At 39.9% G+C, this 19,024-nt stretch overlaps 1 protein-coding gene and 1 pseudogene across 5 annotated transcripts in view; one reads left to right on the forward strand and one right to left on the reverse strand.

Moving 5' to 3' along the window:
- SCLT1 (sodium channel and clathrin linker 1) overlaps positions 1-19,024 on the forward strand; it is a 245,784-nt gene that overhangs the window by 2,636 nt on the left and 224,124 nt on the right. For 4 of the 5 annotated variants that reach the window (XR_008480049.2, XM_008992707.5, XM_078366493.1 and 1 more), the window contains exon 1: positions 87-631. The exons of the other annotated variant lie outside the window; for it this stretch is intronic. Coding sequence is in view for 3 of the 4 variants with exons in the window: in XM_008992707.5 (XP_008990955.3) it covers positions 598-631 (34 nt within the window). In the remaining variant the exon portion in view is untranslated. Of the gene's footprint in view, positions 1-86; positions 632-19,024 lie in introns of those variants that run through there. 5 annotated transcript variants of the gene reach the window in all.
- Positions 15,521-16,671, reverse strand: LOC100390827 (protein SGT1 homolog pseudogene; annotated as a pseudogene).

Genomic DNA, 19,024 nt, shown 5'->3' on the forward strand with positions numbered 1-19,024 from the left:
TTTGACAGCCAGCCAATAGCGTGCTAGGACTCTAGGAAGCGCGACGGCGTAAGCACCAACGCTCGCGTGATGACGCAGGCGGCGTCACCGTCTCCAAGGAGTGGTTCGGGGCACCGGTTTCAAAGTCGCAGGGCGGGCCGAGTGGACTTTCGCTGCTGGCCTGGGGCTTCCCAGCCGTCTAGGCGTCGTCACCTCCTACCCGCTCCGCTCCATGTAGAACGCCGCACGTAGGCTGCCTTCCAGCTCCTTCGGCACTCTCCTAGGTGGCGCGACAGGACCCCGAGTGACCCGCGGGACGCCTGTATCGACCGCTTCCTCCTCCCACCAGGGTGGGATTCTGTCGAATGTGGAACAGAATTCACTGGCGCGTCCCTAGCAGTCTTCCGTCTCTCGCCCGGGCCGGGGACTCGTCGGGTACGCGGGGGAAGGAAGCGTGGCGGGGCTGTAGATGCCGCGTGAGTAGGATGCAGATTGCACCGCTGGAGCGCTTGACAACCAGCCGAGCGTTGACTTAGTTTTGTTTTCCCGCACGGCGAGCTCTGTGCCTTTCAGAGGAAGGTAGAGGTGGTGAAAGCTCCAAACTAAAATTGTATCGAAATGGCCGCAGAAATCAACTCTCTGAGAGAGCAAAGTAAGCTCCTTTTTTTTAAAACTTAATATTCCTATATAATGTTTAATGTCGTCGTTGTTGACCTACAAATCTTTTTTGAATGCTGGTTGGCTGCATTTAAATTTGTAAAAATTTAAAGAAGTTAGTTGCCGGAAAAATAAAGCTTGATGGTATACGTGGGATGTGTGTATATTTAAGCAGAACCGTGTAGTAGTACTTGTAGCTTACGCAGAACTCTACTAGACACTAAACATGTTTGTTATGCTTCTCTCGTGCTCTGAAGACTAGAAGGCTAATGGCCAGCAAGAGTTTCCAAGTATGCATTTAAAACCTAGGGGCACAGCTCTCTGGCCATTTGTTAGAAAGATGTTTATTGAACTCCCGTTTCTGTGATGTGCCATACACTATACAAGAACAGCTGCTGCAGAGATGAGCAAGACAGTTTGTACCTCCAAGAATTTAATTTGGGGAGGGAAATGTATTAATTCCAAAATATACTGAAGTGACAGCAAATGCTAGCTCTTTTGCCACAGTCTCATAGGATTGTTGGAATGATTAAATGAATATTAAAATATGTAAAGGATTTAGAATAGTAAATGATACATTGTGATTAATATAAACTATTACACGGTTATTATTAAATTATGATCAAAGAAGTTGCTATTGGGCTGAAATGTGCAGTACCAATATGAATTTACAATATAAAAACTCTAGGGATCCCAAATAGAACAATATTTGCGCCCTGAGGGGATTAAGAATATGCTTTGTTAAAGACTTGTAATAAGGCTGGTTTGAATGGAATATATATGTAAATTGAATTGGAATATTTATATAGAGAAATTACAAGTGCAGTCGAAGGAGTAGAAAGGGACTGGATGGTGAAGGGCCCTGTCTTCTCTTTGCTAAGGAGTTTGGACCACTGCATAGGTTATAGGAATTCAGTTGAGAGTGACATGATCAAATTATAATTTAGAAGGTCCAGTCTGATTTTTATGAGGAATATGCCTTATGGCAGTTAGGTGACTACTGTCATCATTCAGGTAAGAGGTAAACTAAGTTGGGCACAGGAAGATTGGAGATCAGGGAATTTGACAGAAAGAGGTAGAGGGCAGCTTAGTTTTTGCTTGAGCAACAGGGAAGTTACGAAAAAGGTATTAAGTTCTTTTTGATAATGTTATAGACCAGTGGTTAAGAACTCGGCCTCTGAATGTAGTCTGTCTGGGCTCACAGCCTACCTCTTTCCAGGTCTGTGACCTTGAGTAAGTTTCCTAGATTTTTTGCACTTCAGTTTTCTCATTTGTAAAACGAATGTAAGAACATAAAAGTCCCCTTGAATTTGTGAGACTTAAATGAGGTGATGAAAATAAAGCATTTAGCATAGTGTCTGGCACATATTAAGTGCGTGTTACATGTTATCTAAAATAATTAATGACGCTGTAATGACACAGTAACATTAGCATGATTTTTTAGGTTTGCAGTGGGAATATCCCCATCCCATAAGAACAGCTAGCTGGCCACCATCAGGACAGGAATTGGTTGGTGAGGAGTTTGGCTAGAGTGAGGAGAGTACTTGAGGCAGTCAGAAACTATGAATTTTATAAGAATGATCCAGCCAGAATTCTTAGATAAAATTGAGATCCAAATACCAGGGGGAAACAAATAAGACAGTTGAAGCATAGTAACATTTTTTGGAAAAGGAGTGGTATTTAATAGTTCCACAGAAGAGAAGAGGAGTGCAAGAAGGAAATCTTAAGCAGAAGAAGCGGAAAAAGGAATGGTTCAATGGCTTGAAATAACTAGTTTTATTCAGGAAATTGGAGCCTGGAATGGTACAGTTTACCTAAAGAAGTAAGAATGAGAGTTGAGTGTCTGTGTCCCTCTCCTTTTTTAACAGGATTTTGCATGCCAGTTGAAGATGATGGATTATTCCACTAACTGACCCACCTAAGTACCGGCCCAGATAAAGATAGATGGCTTGTCCTCTTTCCACCTGCCTTTGACTTTTCCTACATTGATTTCTATTGATCTTGACTGTCTGTTCCATTTGGATTTGGGAGCCTAGCTCAAGACCATTTGTTTTGGTAATTCTCAACTGGCAACCCCACATGACATTGTCTCTGATAATTACTCTTTCAGCTTTACATATAAGGACAGGTAGCTCCACACTTAACCAGACTGCTAGTAGAGTAAGCTTGTAACATATTTGCTGTGCACTGTTCTTCCACCTCTGGGAAAGATTTTAGGAACCTCTAAGGAAGAAAGAATTCATTCTTGCAGTGAGGTGTTAGTGAGACTCACTGGCAGAGTGGTGATGGAATAATTTTTTTCTTTTCATTCTCTTAACAGTGTTTCTCACTGAGCAAACATTTTTAATTTTGATGAAGTTTAATTCATCAATTTGTTCTTTTATGAATTGTACTATTGGTGTCATATAAGAAATCATGCCAAACCCAAGACTGTAAAGATTTCTTCTGTGTTTTCTTCTAGGAGTTTTATAGTTTTAGGTTTTACATTTAGATCTATGGTTCATAGAGTTAAATTTTATACAAGATATGAGGTAAGGATCCAGGTCACTTTTTTGCATTGGATCTCCAATTGGTAAAACTACCCTTTTTCCATTTAATTACCTTTGTTCCCTTGCAGTTGTTTATGTATCTATAGATCTATTTATGAACTCTATTCTTTTCCACTGATTTATTTGTCCTTCTGGACACGAATACCCCACTGCCTTAATTATTTCAGATTTATAGTAAGTTTTAAAATAAAATTGATTCTTATTTACATCATTGATACATCTTTTCTTTAAATTTTCTCAGCTATACTCTGTAGTTTTTAATATTTAGGTTTATACATCTTTTGTCAGACTTATGCCTGTGTGTTGAAGTTTTTGATACTACTGTAAATGTTATTTTTAAAATTTTTATTTTACTTTAGGTATATACTATATCCAGCATTTCTCCATGTTATCCCTCCCCATCCTCCCCAACCCCCACTGTCCCTCCCCTACCCCCTCAACTGCCCACAGCGTATGCTGATCCTCGTGTTCTCATTGTTCAACACCCACCTATAAGTGAGAACATGCAGGGTTTGGTTTTCTGTTCTTGTGTCCGTTTCCTGAGAATGATGGCTTCCAGATTCATCAAAGGCCCTACAAAGGACACGAACTCATTGTTTTTTATGGCTGCGTAGTATTCCATGGTGTATATGTAAGATATTTTCTTTGTCCAGTCTATCAATGATGGGCATTTGGGTTGGTTCCAGGTCTTTGCTATTGTGCACAGGGCCGCAGTGGACATATGTGTGAATGTGTCTTTATAATGGAATGATTTATAGTTCTTTGGGTATATGCCCAGTAATGGGATTGCTGGGTCAAATGGAATTTCTATTTCTAGATCCTTGAGAAATCACCACACTGTCTTCCACAATGGTTGAACTAATTTACACTCCCACCAACTGTGTAGGAGTGTTCTATTTCTCTACATCCTCTCCAGCATCTGTTGTCTCCAGATTTTTTAATGATCGCCATTCTAACTGGTGTGAGATGGTATCTCAATGTGGTTTTGATTTGCATTTCTCTAATGACCAGTGATGATGAGCATTTTTTCATATGTTTGTTGGCCTCATATATGTCTTCTGTTGAAAAGTTCATATCCTTTGCCCACTTTTGAATGGGTTTGTTTGTTTGTTTCTTGTATACCTGTTTTAGTTCTTTGTAGATTCTGGATATTAGCCGTTCGTCAGATGGGTAAATTGCAAAAATTTTTTCCCATTCTCTTGGTTGCCGGTTCATTCTAATAATGGTTTCTTTTGCTCTACAGAAGCTCTGAATTTTAATTAGATCCCATTTGTGTATCTTGGCTTTTGTTGCCATTCCTTTTGGTGTTTTAGTCATGAAGTCCTTGCCTATGCCTATGTCTTGGATGGTTTTGCCTATGATTTCTTATAAGGTTTTCATGGTGTAGGTTTTATGTTTGAATCTTTAATCCATCTGGAGTTAATTTTAGTGTAAGGTGACAGGAAGGGGTCCAGTTTCTGCTTTCTGAACATGGCTAGCCAGTTTTTCCAACACCATTTATTAAACATGGAGTCCTTTCCCCATTGCTTTTTGTCAGGTTTGTCCAAGATCAGATGGTTGTAGATGCGTGGTGTTGCTTCAGGGGCCTCTGTCCTGTTCCACTGGTCTGTGTCTCTGTTTTGGTACCAGTAACATGCTGTTTTGATTACTGTAGCCTTGTAGTAGTTTCAAGCCCAGCAGTGTGATGTCTCTAGCGTTGTTCTTTTTGCTTAGGATTGTCTTGGCTATGCAGACTCTCTTGTGATTCCATATAAAGTGATTTTTTCCAATTCTGTGAAGAAGGTCATTGGTAGCTTGATGGGGATAGTGTTGAATCTATACATTATTTTGGGCAGTATGGTCATTTTTATGATATTAATTCTTCCTAACCATGAGCATGGAATGTTTTTCCATCTGTTTATATCCCCTCTTATTTCATTGAGCAGTGGTTTGTAGTTCTCCTTAAAGAGGTCCTTTACATCCTTTGTTAGTTGTATTCCTAGGTATTTTATTCTCTTCGTAGCAATTGTGAATGGGAGTTCGCTCTTGATTTGGCTCTCTGTTATTGGAATATAGGAATGCTTGTGATTTCTGCACATTGATTTTTTATCCTGAGACTTTGCTGAAGTTGCTTATCAGTTTGAGAAGATTTTGGGCTGAGACGATGGAGTCTTCTACATATACAATCATGTCATCTGCAAATAGAGACAGTTTGACTTCCTCCTTTCCTATTTGAATACCCTTTATTTATTTTTCTTGCCTGATTGCTCTGGCTAGAACTTCCAATACTATATCAAATAGGAGTGGTGAGAGAGGGCATCCTTATCTAGTGCCTGATTTCAAAGGGAATTCTTCCAGCTTTTGCCTATTCAGTATGATATTGGCTGTAGGTTTGTCATTAATGGCTTTTATCATTTTATGATATGTCCCATCAATACCTAGTTTATTGAGAGATTTTAGCATGAAGGTCTGTTGAATTTTGTCAAAGGTCTTCTCGGCATCTATTGAGATAATCTTGTGGTTTTTGTCTTTGGTTCCGTTTATGTGATGGATTACGTTTATGGATTTGTGCATGTTGAACCAGCTTTGCATTCCCGGGATGAAGCTTCCTTGATTGTGATGGATAAGCTTCTTGATGTGCTATTGCAATCGGTTTGCCAATATTTTACTGAAGATTTTTGCGTCAGTGTTCATCATGGATATTGGCCTGAAGTTCTCTTTTTTTAGTTGAGTCTCTGCCTGGTCTTGGTATCAGGATGATGTTGGTCTCATAAATGAGTTAGGGAGGATTTCCTTCTTTTGTATTGTTTGATACAGTTTTAGAAGGAATGGAACCAGCTCCTCTTTGTATGTCTGATAAAATTCAGCTGTGAACCTGTCTGGACTTTTTTTGGTTGGTAGACTGTTGATTCCTGCCTCAATTTCAGCCCTTGTTACTGGTCTATTCAGGGTTTCAACTTCCTCCTGGTTTAGGCTTGATAGCATGCAAGTGTCCAGGAATTTATCCATTCCTTCCTGGTTTACTGGTTTCTGTGCATAGAGCTGTTTGTAGTAATCTCTAATGGTAGTTTGTATTTTTGTGGGATCAGTGGTGATGTCCCCTTTATCATTTTTTATTGCATCTATTTGATTCTTGTCTCTTTTCTTTTTTATTAGTCTGGCTAGTTGTCTGTCTATTTTGTTATATTTTCAAAAAGCCAGCTCCTGGATTTATTAACTTTATTGAACAGTGTTTTTGTGTCTCTTTTTCCTTCAGTTCTGCTCCGTTCTTAGTTATTTCTTGACTTCTGCTAGCTCTTGAGTTCTTTTTGATTTTCCTCCTTTCACTCTTTCAATTTTGATGATAGGGTGTCAATTTGAGATCTTTCCTTGTTTTTTACGTGGGCAATTATTGCTATAAATTTCCCTCTCGAGACTGCTTTAAAGGTGCTCCAGAGATTCTGGTAAGTTGTGTGTTCATTCTGATTGGTTTCAAAGAACATCTTTATTTTTGCCTTCATTTCATTGTTTATCCAGTCAACACTCAGCAGCAAGTTGTTCAGTTTCCAAGTGTTTGTGCAATTTCAGTGTGTTTCTTAATCCTGAGTTCTATTCTGATTGCGCTGTAGTCTGATAGACTGTTTGTTATGATTTCCATCTTTTGCATTTGCTGAGGAGTGATTTGCTTTGAATGATGTGGTCAATTTTTTAACTGCAATGTGGTGCTGAGAAAAATGTATATTCTGTGTATTTGGGGTGGAGCGTTCTGTATATGTCTATTAGGTCCGCTTCGTCCAGCTCTGCATTTAAGACCTGGATGTCCTTGTTAATTATCTGTCTCATTGATATATCTAATATTGACAGTGGAGTGTTGAAGTCTCCCACTATTATTGTGTGGGAGTCTAAATCTCGTTTTAGGTCATTAAGAACTTGCTTTATGTATCTGGGTGCTCCTGTGTTGGGTGCATATATATTTAGGATAGTAAGCTCTTCTTGTTGGATTGATCATTTTACCATTATGTAGTGTCCTTTGTCTCTTCTGATGGTTTGAAGTGCATTTTATCAGAGATCAGGATTGCAACCCCTGCCTTTTTTTGTTCTCCATTTGCTTGGTAAATCTTCTTCCATCCCTTTATTTTGAGTCTATGTGTGTTTTTATATGTGAGATGGGTTTTGTGAATACAGCACATTGATGAGTCTTGACATTTTTTTGTTTTTGCATTTTAGGTTTTGGGGTACATGTGAAGAGCATGCAAGATTGTTGCATAGGTACACACATGGCAGCATGATTTGCTGCCTTCTTCCCCATCACCTATATCTGCCATTTCTCCCCATGCTTTCTCTCCCCAACTTCCCACACCCCGCTGTCCCTCCCCTATTCCCCACAACAGGCCCCACTGTGTAGTGCTCCCCTCCCTGTGTCCATGTGCTCTCATTATTCAACACCCATCTATGAGTGAGAACATGCAGTATTTCATTTTCTGTTCTTGTGTCAGTTTGCTGAGATGGTTGTTCTCCAGATTCATCCATGTCCCTACAAAGGACACAAACTCATCATTTTTGATGGCTGCGTAATATTCCATGGTGTATATGTGCCACATTTTCCCTGTCCAGTCTATCATCAATGGGCATTTGGGTTGATTCCAGGTCTTTGCTATTGTAAACAGTGCTGCAATGAACATTCGTGTGCATGTGTCCATATAGTAGAACGATTTATAATCCTCTGGATATATACCCAGTAATGGGATTGCTGGGTCAAATGGAATTTTATTTCTAGGTCCTTGAGGAGTTGCCACACTGTCTTCCACAATGGTTGAACTAATTTACACTCCCACCAGCAGTGTAAAAGTGTTCCTCTTTCTCCACATCCTCTCCAGCATCTGTTGTGTCCAGATTTTTTAATGATTGCCATTCTAACTGGCATGAGATCGTATCTCAATGTAGTTTTGATTTGCATTTCTCTGATGACCAGTGATGATGAGCATTTTTTCATGTTTGTTGGCTTCATGTATGTCTTCTTTTGTAAAGTGTCTGTTCATATCCTTTGCCCACTTTTGAATGGGCTTGTTTGTTTTTTTCTTGTAAATCTGTTTTAGTTCTTTATAAATTCTGGGAATCAGCCCTTGTCAGATGGGTAGATTGCAAAAGCTTTTTCCCATTCTTTTGTTTGCCGATACACTCTAATGACTGTTTCTTTTGCCATGCAGAAGCTATGGAGTTTGATTAGGTCCCATTTGTCTATTTTGGCTTTTGTTGCCAATGCTTTTGGTGTTTTGGTCATGAACTCCTTGCCTATGCCTATGTCCTGAATGGTTTTGCCTAGATTTTCTTCTAGAGTTTTTATTGTGTTAGGTCTTATGTTTAAGTCTTTAATCCATCTGGAGTTAATTTTAGTGTAAGGTGTCAGAAGGGGTCCAGTTTCTGCTTTCTGCACATGGCTAGTCAGTTTTCCCAACACTATTTATTAAACAGGAAATCCTTTTCCCGTTGCTTGTTTTTGTCAGGTTTGTCAAAGATCAGATGGTTGTAGTTATGTTGTGTTGCCTCCGATGCCTCTGTTTTGTTCCATTGGTCTATATCTCTGTTTTGGTATCAGTACCATGCTGTTTTGATTACTATAGCCTTGTTGTATACTTTGAAGTCCAGTAGTGTGATGCCTCCTGCTGTGTTCTTTTTACTTAGAGTTCACTTGGCTATGCGGGCTCCCTTTTGGTTCCATATAAAGTTTAAGGTGGTTTTTTCCAGTTCTGTGAAGAAGGTCATTGGTAGCTTGATGGGGATAACGTTGAATTTGTAAATTACTTTGGGCAGTAGAGCATATTCATGATACTGATTCTTCCTAACCATGAACCTGGAATGTTTCTCCATCTGTTTGTGTCCTCTCTTATTTCGTTGAGCAGTGGCTTGTAGTTCTCCTTGAAGAGGTCCTTTACATTCCTTGTGAGTTGTATTTCTAGGTATTTTATTCTCTTTTTAGTAATTGTGAATGGCAATTCGTTCTTGATTTGGCTCTCTTTAATAAGTCTGTTATTGGTGTATAGGAATGCTTGTGATTTTTGCACATTGATTTTATATCCTGAGACTTTGCTGAAGTTGCTTATCAGTTTCAGGAGATTTTGGGCTGAGACGATGGGGTTTTCTAGATATACAATCATATAATCTGCAAATAGAGACCATATGACTTCCTCCTTTCCTATTTGAATATCCTTTATTTATTTTTCTTGCCTGATTGATCTGGCTAGAAGTTCCAGTATTATATTGAATAGGAGTGGTGAGAGAGGGCATCCTTGTCTAGTGCCAGATTTCAAAGGGAATGCTTCCAGTTTTTGTCCATTCAGTATGATATTGGCTGTTGGTTTGTCGTAAATAGCTTTTATTACTTTGAGATACATTCCATCAATACCGAGTTTATTGAGGATTTTTAGCATAAAGGGCTGTTGAATTTTGTCAAAGGCCTTCTCTACATCAACTGAGATAATCATGTGGTTTTTGTCTTGGTTCTCTTTATGTGGTGAATTACGTTTATAGACTTGCGTATGCTGAACCAGCCTTGCATCCCCGGGATGAATCCTACTTGATCATGATGGATAAGTTTTTTGATGTGCTGTTGCAATCGGCTTGCCAGAATTTTATTAAAGATTTTTGCATCTATGTGCATCATGGATATGGGCCTGAAGTTTTCTTTACTTGCTGAGTCTCTGCTGGGTTTTGGTATCAGGATGATGTTGGTCTCAAAAAATGATTTGGGAAGGATTCCCTCTTTTTGGATTATTTGGAAGAGTTTCAGAAAAAATGGTACCAGCTATTCTTTGTATGTCTGTTAGAATTCAGCTGTGAACCCATCTTTCCTGGGCTTTTTTTGTGTGGTAGGCTTTTAATTGCTGCCTCAATTTCAGACCTTGTTATTGGTCTATTCAGGGTTTCGACTTCTTCCTGGTTTAGGCTTGGGAGGATGCAGGTGTCCAGGAATATATCCATTTCTTCCAGGTTTACTAGTTTATGTGCATAGCATTGTTTCTAATAATCTCTGATGATGGTTTGAATTTCTGTGGAATCTGTGGTGATATCCACTTTACTGTTTTTTATTGCATGTACATGATTCTTCTCTCTTTCTTTTTTATTAATCTGTCTAGTGGTCTATTTTGTTGATCTTTTCAAAAAACCACCTCCTGGATTTATTGATTTTTTGAAGGCGTTTTTGTGTCTCTATCTCCTTCAGTTCTGCTCTGATCTTAGTTATTTCTTGTCTTCTGCTAGGTTTTGAGTTTTTTTTATCTTGTTCCTCTAGCTCTTTCAATTTCGACAATAGGGTGTCAATTTTAGATCTCTCCTTCCTTCTCATGTGGGCATTTATTGCTATATATTTTCCTCTAGAGACTGCTTTAAGTATGTTCCAGGGATTCTGGTATGTTGTGTTTTCTTTCTTGTTGGTTTTGAAGAACATCTTTATTTCTGCCTTCATTTCATTGTTTATCCAGTCAACATTCAAGAGCCAGTTGTCCAGTTTCCATGAAGCTGTGCAGTTCTGAGTTAGTTTCTGAATTCTGGATTCTAACTTGATTGCATCATGGTCTGAGAGACTGTTTGTTATGATTTAAGTTGTTTTGCATTTGCTGAGGAGTGATTTACTTCCAATTATGTGGTCAGTTTTAGAGTAGGTGTGATGTGGTGCTGAGAAGAATGTTTATTCTGTGGATTTGGGGTGAAGAGTTCTGTAACTGTCTGTTAGGTTTGCTTGTTCCAGGTCTGAGTTCACGTCCTGGATATCCTTGTTAATTTTCTGTCTGGTTGATCTGTCTAATATTGACAATGGGGTGTTAAAGTTTCTCACTAGTATTGTGTGGGAGTCTAAGTCTCTTTGTAACTCATTAAGAACTTGCTTTATGTATCTGGGTGCTCCTGTATTGGGTTCGTATATATTTAGGATCATTAGCTTTTCTTGTTGTATCGATCCTTTTACTATTATGTAATGTCCTTCTTTGCCTCTTTTGATCTTTGGTGCTTTAAAGTCTGTTTTATCAGAGACAAGAATTGCAGCTCCTGCTTTTATTTGCTCCATTTGCTTGGTAAATCTTCCTCCATCCCTTTATTTTGAGCCTTTGTGTATCCTTGCATGTGAGATGGGTTTCCTGAATACAGCACACTGATGGGTTTGGGCTTTTTATCCAATTTGCCCGTCTGTGTCTTTTGATTGTGGCATTTAGTCCATTTACATTTAGTGTTAATATTGTTATGTGTGAATTTGATCCTGCCATTTTGATGCAAGCTGGCTGTTTTGCCTGTTAGCTGATGCAGATTCTTCATTTTGTTGATGCTCTTTAGCATTTGGTATGTTTTTGGAATGGCTGGTACTGGTTGTTCCTCACTATGTGTAGTGCCTCTTTCAGGAGCTCTTGTAAAGCAGGCCTGGGGGTGACAAAATCTCTGAGTACTTGCTTGTTCACAAAGGATTTTATTTTTCCTTCACTTATGAAGCTTAGTTTGGCTGGATATGAAATTCTGGGTTGAACATTCTTTTCTTTAAGGATGTTGAATATTGGCCCCCACTCTCTTCTGGCCTGCAGGGTTTCTGCTGAGAGATCTGCTGTGAGGCTGATGGGCTTCCTTTTGTGGGTGACTCGACCTTTCTCTCTGGCTGCTCTTAGCATTTTCTCCTTCATTTCAACCCTGGTGAGTCTGACAATTATGTGCCTTGGGCTTGCTCTTCTTGACGAATATCTTTGTGGTGTTCTCTGTATTTCCTGGACTTGAATATTGGCCTGCCTTGCTAGGTTGGGGAAGTTTTCCTGGATGATATCCTGAAGAGTAGTTTCCAGCTTGAATTCGTTCTCTTCATCCCCTTCTGGTACACCTATCAAACGTAGGTTAGGTCTCTTCACATAGTCCCACATTTCCTGGAGACTGTTCATTCCTTTTTGCGTTTTTTTCTCTAATCTTGGTTTCTCGTTTTATTTCATTGAGTTGACCTTCGACTTCTGATATTCTTTCTTCTGCTTGGTCAATTCGGCTGTTGAAACTTGTGCATACTTCACAAAGTTCTCGCGTTGTGTTTTTCCGCTCCATCAATTTACTTATATTCCTATCTGAGTTGTTTATTCTCATTAGCATTTTATCAAATCTTTTTTCAAGGTTCTTAGTTTCTTTGCATTGGGTTAGAACATATTCGTTTAGCTCACAGAGTTTCTTATTACCCACCTTCTGAAGCCTAACTCTGTCAATTCATCACAGTCATTCTCCATCAAGCTTTGTTCCCTTGCTGATGAGGAGTTGTGATCCCTTGTAGGAGGAGAGTCATTCTGGTTTCGGGTGTTGACATCCTTTTTGCGCTGGTTTCTTCCCATCTTTGTGGATTTATCCACCTGTCGTCTTTGAAGTTGTTGACTTTCTGATTACGTCTCTGAGTGGACATCCAGTTTGTTGATGATGAAGTTATTTCCTTCTGTTTTTTTTTTAGTTTTCCTCCTAACAGTCTGGACCCTCTGCTGTAGGACTGCTGAGGTCCACTCCAGGCTCTGCTTGTCTGGGGACTACCTGCAGCAGCTGCAAGACAGTAAGGTTTGCTGCCAGTTTCTTCTTCTGCTATCTTTGTCCTGGAAGGATACCCACCAAATGTCAGTTTGAGGAGTCCTTTATGAGGTGACTCTTTGGATATATGGGGGTCAGGGAGCTGCTTGAGGAGACAGTCTGTCCTTTATAGGAGCTCAAGTGCTGAGCTGTGATTTCTGTTGTTCATTCAGAGCTGCTAGGTAGGTACATTTAAGTCTGCTTCAGCAGAACTCATAAACCCCCTTTTTTTCCCCCAGGTGCTCTGCCCTGGGTACTTAGGGCTTTATATATGGGTTTCCGTTGTGCTGCTGCCTTTTTATCAGGGCTGCCCTGCCCAGCGAGGAGGCAGCCTAGTCACTGTCAGACTGCAGAGGCTTTGCTGAGCTGCTGTGGGCTCTGCCCAGCTGCCGTGTGAACTTCCCTGAAGTACTGTTTATGCGGGTGTAGTTAGAACTGCCTCAGCAAAGCCGGCCCACCTCTGTAATGTTGGACTCTTTCTGTAGTGGTGGGTTGCCTCAGTAACAGCGGGCTGCCTCAGTAATGGGGGATTACCTCCGTAGTGATGGAGTGCCTCGGTAATGGCGGACCCCCCTCCCCCACAGAGCAAGTCTTGACTTTTTATCCAGTTTGCCAGTCTGTCTTTTGATTTGGGCTTTTAGGCCATTTACATTCAACGTTAATATTGTTATGTGTGAATTTGATCCTGCCATTTTGTTTCCTTTCCCATTAGTTGACTTATTTTCTTCATTGCATTTTTGGTCTTTGCCAACTCGTTTGCTTTTGCAGTGGCTGGTACTTGTTTCTTTCAGTGCTTAGTGTTTCTTTCAGGAGCTCTTGTAGTGCAGGTCTGGTGGTGACAATATCTCTCAGCAATTGCTTGTCTATAAAGGATTTTATTTCTCCTTCACTTATGAAGGTTAGTTTGGCTGGATATGAAGTTCTGGGTTGAAATTTCTTTTCTTTAAGGATGTTGAATATTGGCCCCCACTCTCTTCTGGCCTGCAGGGTTTCTTCCAGGAGATCTGTGAGTCTGATTCGCTTCCCTCTGTAGGTAACCTGACCTTTCTCTCTGGTTGCCCTTAGCATTTTTCCTTCATTTCAACCCTGGTGAATCTGATGACTATGTGCCTTGGGGTTGCTCTTCTTGAAGAATATCTTTGTGGAGTTCTCTGTGTTTTTTGAATTTGAATGTAAGACTGCCTTGCTAAGCTTGGGAAGTTCTCCTGCATAATATCCTGGAGCATGTTTTCCAGCTTGGATTCATTCTCCCCATCATATTCAGGTACACCAATCAAGTGCAGATTAGGTCTTTTCACATAATCCCATTTTTCTCGGAGGCTTTTTTCACTTCTTTTCACTCTTTTTTCTCTTGTCTTGCCTTCTCTTTTTATTTCATTGAGTTATCTTTGATCTCTGATATCCTTTCTTCTGCTTGAGCGTTTCAGCTAGTAAAACTTGTGTTTGCTTCATGTAGTTCTTGTGCTGTGTTTTTCAACTCCATCCAGTCATTTATGTTCTCTCAGCTGCTTATTCTAGTTAGGATTTCATCTAACCTTTTTTCAAGGTTTTTGGTTTCTCTGCATTGAGTTAGAACGTGTTCCTTTAGCTCTGAAAAGTTTGTTATTGTGCACCTTCTGAAGCCTGTTTCTGTCAATTCATTGCACTCTTTCTTGGTCATGTTGTGTTCATGTGTTGTTGAGGAGTTGTGATCCCTTGAAGGAGAAGAGGTGTTCTGGCCTTTGATGGTTTCATTTTTTTTGCGCTGGTTTTTTCCCATCTTTGTGGATTTACCTGGCTGTGGTGTCAGGGAGCTGCTTGATGAGGTTGCTTGTCTGCCTGTTGAGGTGCTACTGGGTTTCTAGGGACTCCTTCAGGTTACTAGGGAAGCTTCCTGTGTCTTTTTTGTTTGTTCTGGGAGATTAGGCTCGCCTCTTCTGCTGACTTGTAGGTGCTGGTTGGTCAAGAACACTGTCCCGTTGCTACATAGGCTTGCTGTGTTTTTTGTTAAAACATGTAGCCCTGTCCCACCCCTCTAATGGTGGGTTGTACCCTTCCTCCACTGGGCTGGATCATTCAGGGTTCAGCTCGGACTGTGGCACTGTTTGCGCAACCTGCTAGAGTCAGAGCTTCAGCCCTCTGGGGTTTGTGTGGGAGGATAGGGACCCGCCCAGCCGCACCTGGCTGTCTCCCCCTTTCAGCTTCTTCTCTCTCAGGTCATGGGGTAGGGGTCCACCAAGCTGCTTTGTCAGTTCTCCCGCTTACAGCTCCTTCTCTCTCTGGGCAGGGGGAAGGGGTGATAGCTTGGTCCACAGGTTCTCCCAGCCGACTTTTGGGCTTATGCATCCGTTTCGGTCTTTGCAGCAATCTGGGACACTGTCCTGGATTATTCAACCCCATGCTTGTAATTTCTGGGACTGGCAAAGATCCCCTGTTCTGTGTTTTTCTGAGGCTTTGGGGGAAGTGCTGTAATTGGACTGGAGTGCCAGAGGGGTAGTCTCCAACTCACCAGTCAGATGCACTTTCTGGGTGAAGCAGCATGCCTCCCTACCTCGCTCTGCCTTGCCTGGGCTTTGCTCACTATAGGACCAGACCCACTGAAATGTCCCTGATACCTTGGTTGGAGCTAGGAGATCTCTGGATGTCTGCATCTGTCTTGCTGGGTGTTGTGCCACCAGATTTGCGTCTCTTTGGCCATCTTGGAGAGCCATGGTATTATTCTTTTACTTTCAGATTCTGATTTTTTTATTGTTAGTATGCAGAAATAATATTTTTTAATATTCTGCTCAGCAGCCTTGCCAAACTCATTCATTAGCTCTAGTAGTTTTGTGGAGTTATCAGTTGTTTTATATAGATAATCTTGTCATCTGATAATAAAGTGTTTTATTTCTTTCTTTTCAATTTGGGTGCCTTTCATTTTTTTAGGAGAATATACACAGAACAGTGAGAACAAATTTGTTTAGTACTTTTTCCATTCCATATCATCAGGAGGATTGATTTCAACTTTCCTTTTACCTACAACAGACTAGTTGGTACTCAAAACTGTACCACCAGATTACATAAAGGATTTGTTCATGGCATGTTTCACTTCATCAGAACCATCTGAATAGATCTGCTGAAATAATCTGTTTAAAGCTGCATCTTTCTCCAACGTTTCATTCTTTTCTTCTTTGATCTCACCAACCAGTTTATCTCAATTTCTTGTATAAGGGGATGATAATGGATATAGGGTTTTTTTTTTTTACATCTGCTATGAATTGATTTTGGTGTAGGCACATCTCCTTGCCCCTCTAGCTTTTCCCATCTCATAACCTCTGGCTTTTTCAGTTTAATTTCAATCTTTGTTGAAAGTACTTTAAAATGTGCTAACTCTGGTATTATAGGATGAAGAAGTTTGAGTTTCAAATTGTAATCCTACTTAGAAAGAAGTTTAACCAAAGATAACAACTCTTTTTCTGAAACTTCCTTTACACCATTCTTCTGAACATTCTTGATTATAAGTGTAATGACTACTTGAGATTCTGTTTGATACCAGTCATCCTTGATTTTTGACTGATGAGTGAGTCCACACCTTAGATTCTGAACCATTCTGAGCTTCTCAACACCTTTGAATCCAGACACTGAAATCAGTATCTGCACTATCTAATTTTTGTCCTGTTAACATCTCTAAGCAGCAGCATAGTTTCTGTTTTTTTCATGGTATTCACATATTCCTTTTCTCAACATAGCAATGGAATTATTTGGATTGAGTTTGAGACTACTTTGCGTCATTAGCAGCAGCACAGCAATTCCCAAGAAGAATATGGCAATAAGCTCTTTGACAATAATATTGTGCATCATCTGGTTTCTGTTCCAAAGCCTTAGCTCCTCTAATGCTGCCTGGGGGGATCCTCATCAATTAGAGCATCTAAGAAGCTCTGGAAAAACTTGTGGGATGTTGCAGGTCCTGCTGCAGCCACCGCCATCCCTTGTAGTCACTGTTGCTGCTGCAGGAGCTGCTACCATCTGCTTTTCATTTCTTTTTCTTGCCTTATTGCAGTGGCTAGAATCTCTAGTACAGTACTGTACAGAAGTGATGGGAATAGACATCCATGTCTTGTTCACTTCATCTTATGAGAAAGTTTTTGTCTTTCAGAATTAGATATGATACTAGTTGTAGGTTTTTCATAGATGTTCTTATGTTGAGAATGTTCCTTTCTATTCCTAGTTTGCTAAGAATTTTTATCATAATGGATGCTGGATTTTTTTAAATGCTGTTCTGCATCCATCGAAATCATCAGATTTTTCTTCATTTTTCGTTTGTTAATAGAATGAATTACGTTGATTAATTTCAAATGTTAAAACCACCTTGCCTTTCTGGAATAAACTCTATGTGGTCATGATGTAAAACCTTTTTCCATATTGTTGAATTTTATTTTATACATATTTGTTTAAAATTTTAGTGTGTTCAGAAGCTTTTTTTTCTTTTTGGGATGGGATCTTCCTCTGATGACCAGGCTGGAATGCAGTGCCACAGTCATGGCTCCCTGCAGCCTCAACCTCCTGGGCTCAAGCTGTCCTTCTGCCTCCGCCTCCTGAGTAGCTGGGACTACAGACACATGCCACCATTTCTGGCTATTTTTTTTCTTTTTTAGAGATAGGGTCTCCCTATGCTTCCCAGGCTGGTCTTGAACTCCTAGGCTCAAGTGATCCTCTTGCCTCACTTTCCCAAAGTGTTAGGATTATAGGCATGAGCTATCATGTGCAGCCTATGAGACTTTTTTGCTTTTCCTTTTTTTTTTTTTTGTGCAAGGGTCTCACTGTCACCCAGGCTTGTAGCTTACTACAACCTTGAACTTCTAGGCTGAAGCCCTCCACCTGCCTCAGCCTCCTGAGTAGCTAGGACTACAGGCATGTGCTACTGCACCTGGCAATATTTTTATTTTTTGTAGAGGCCAGGTCTCCCTTTATCACCCAGATTGGTCTTGAACTCCTGGCTTTAAGCAGTCCTCCCACCTCAGCCTCTTAAAGTGTCTTCCCCCCAACTTCCCAGTATTTTTGTCTGGTTTTAGTATCAGATAATGCCAGCCTCATATAATTACTTGGAAAATATTTTGCCCTCTTCAACTTTCTGTAAGAGTTTGTATAAAATGATTTTATTTTTTCCTTAAATATTTGATAGAATTCAAAGGTGAAGCCAACTAGACCTGAAGTTTTCTTTGTGGAAACGTTTTAAAATACAAACTCAATTTCTTTAATAAATTAAGAGCTATTCAGTATTCTCTATTATACTCAAGAAGGAATTTCTGCAGGTCTCACATTCCCTAGGGTTCTTTCTCTGTGCATTCAATCTTTGCTCCTATTCTCTGTCCTGTCAATTCTAGTTCACTTAATCTATACTACTTCTCAGCTCCACATCTTAATAATAAAGAGTCCAGTGGTCTCTACTTGCATTTCCTCCCCCTGTGTCATGGCCCTGGAAAGTCTCTTAAGTCATTAAAATGGGGCAATCATGGGACGTACCTCATTTGTTTCATGTCTCTCATTATCATTGTCTGATGTGTAGTATACTATAAGGCACTGATGATTTATTTGCTTGCTTTTGTGTGTGTGTCAGGAAGAAAAGTGGTCCATGTTATTCTTAAGTATAAGCAGAAGTCCTATTCAGGTTGCCCTACTTTTTGAGGTCTTAAACTCAAGTTCCATACTCCTACTATAACCGTTCTTTGACTTCCTCAAGACCTCTATCCTCTGAGCCCTTCATTTCCTTTATTTTCTTGACTCCTTCCCAGTTTGTTTTTACTGCTGTCTTAGACATTGCCCATTTGTCCTTCTGCTCTTGTCAGTAACCTTAATATGATTATGCTCCTGCTTTTCTATAGCTAATGCCCAGTAACACCTCATGCCATGATTGGTTGGTTAGTTTGCCTTTACAATTGTCATACCCAATACTGTTTAGTACCTATAGATAGCTCAACCCTCTGGATAAGTGCCATCCCAAAGTCAAGGTTAACAGAGCTAGTAGGTGACTGAAGCTGGGATTTGAACCTAGGCAGTCTAGTTTCAGTGTTTCTTTTCTTAACTACTACACAAAAAACATACTTGGAAAAAAGGAAAATTATAGACGTGTTTCACTTATGCATATTGGAACTAAATTCCAAAATAAAATATTAGCAAATTGAAACTAACAATGAATGTGCGTGTGTGTGTGTAGATATATACATACATACATACATACATACACTAACATCTTCATATATCCAGGATATGCAAATTAAACAAGTGAGATAAGTACTTGTAGAATGAAGGAAATAATAGAATTTAAATTACAGTAAAATTTTCTCCAGATTATAATCAAT

The sequence above is a fragment of the Callithrix jacchus genome, chromosome 3 (assembly GCF_049354715.1).
Source record: "Callithrix jacchus isolate 240 chromosome 3, calJac240_pri, whole genome shotgun sequence".
Lineage (NCBI taxonomy): Eukaryota > Metazoa > Chordata > Mammalia > Primates > Cebidae > Callithrix > Callithrix jacchus.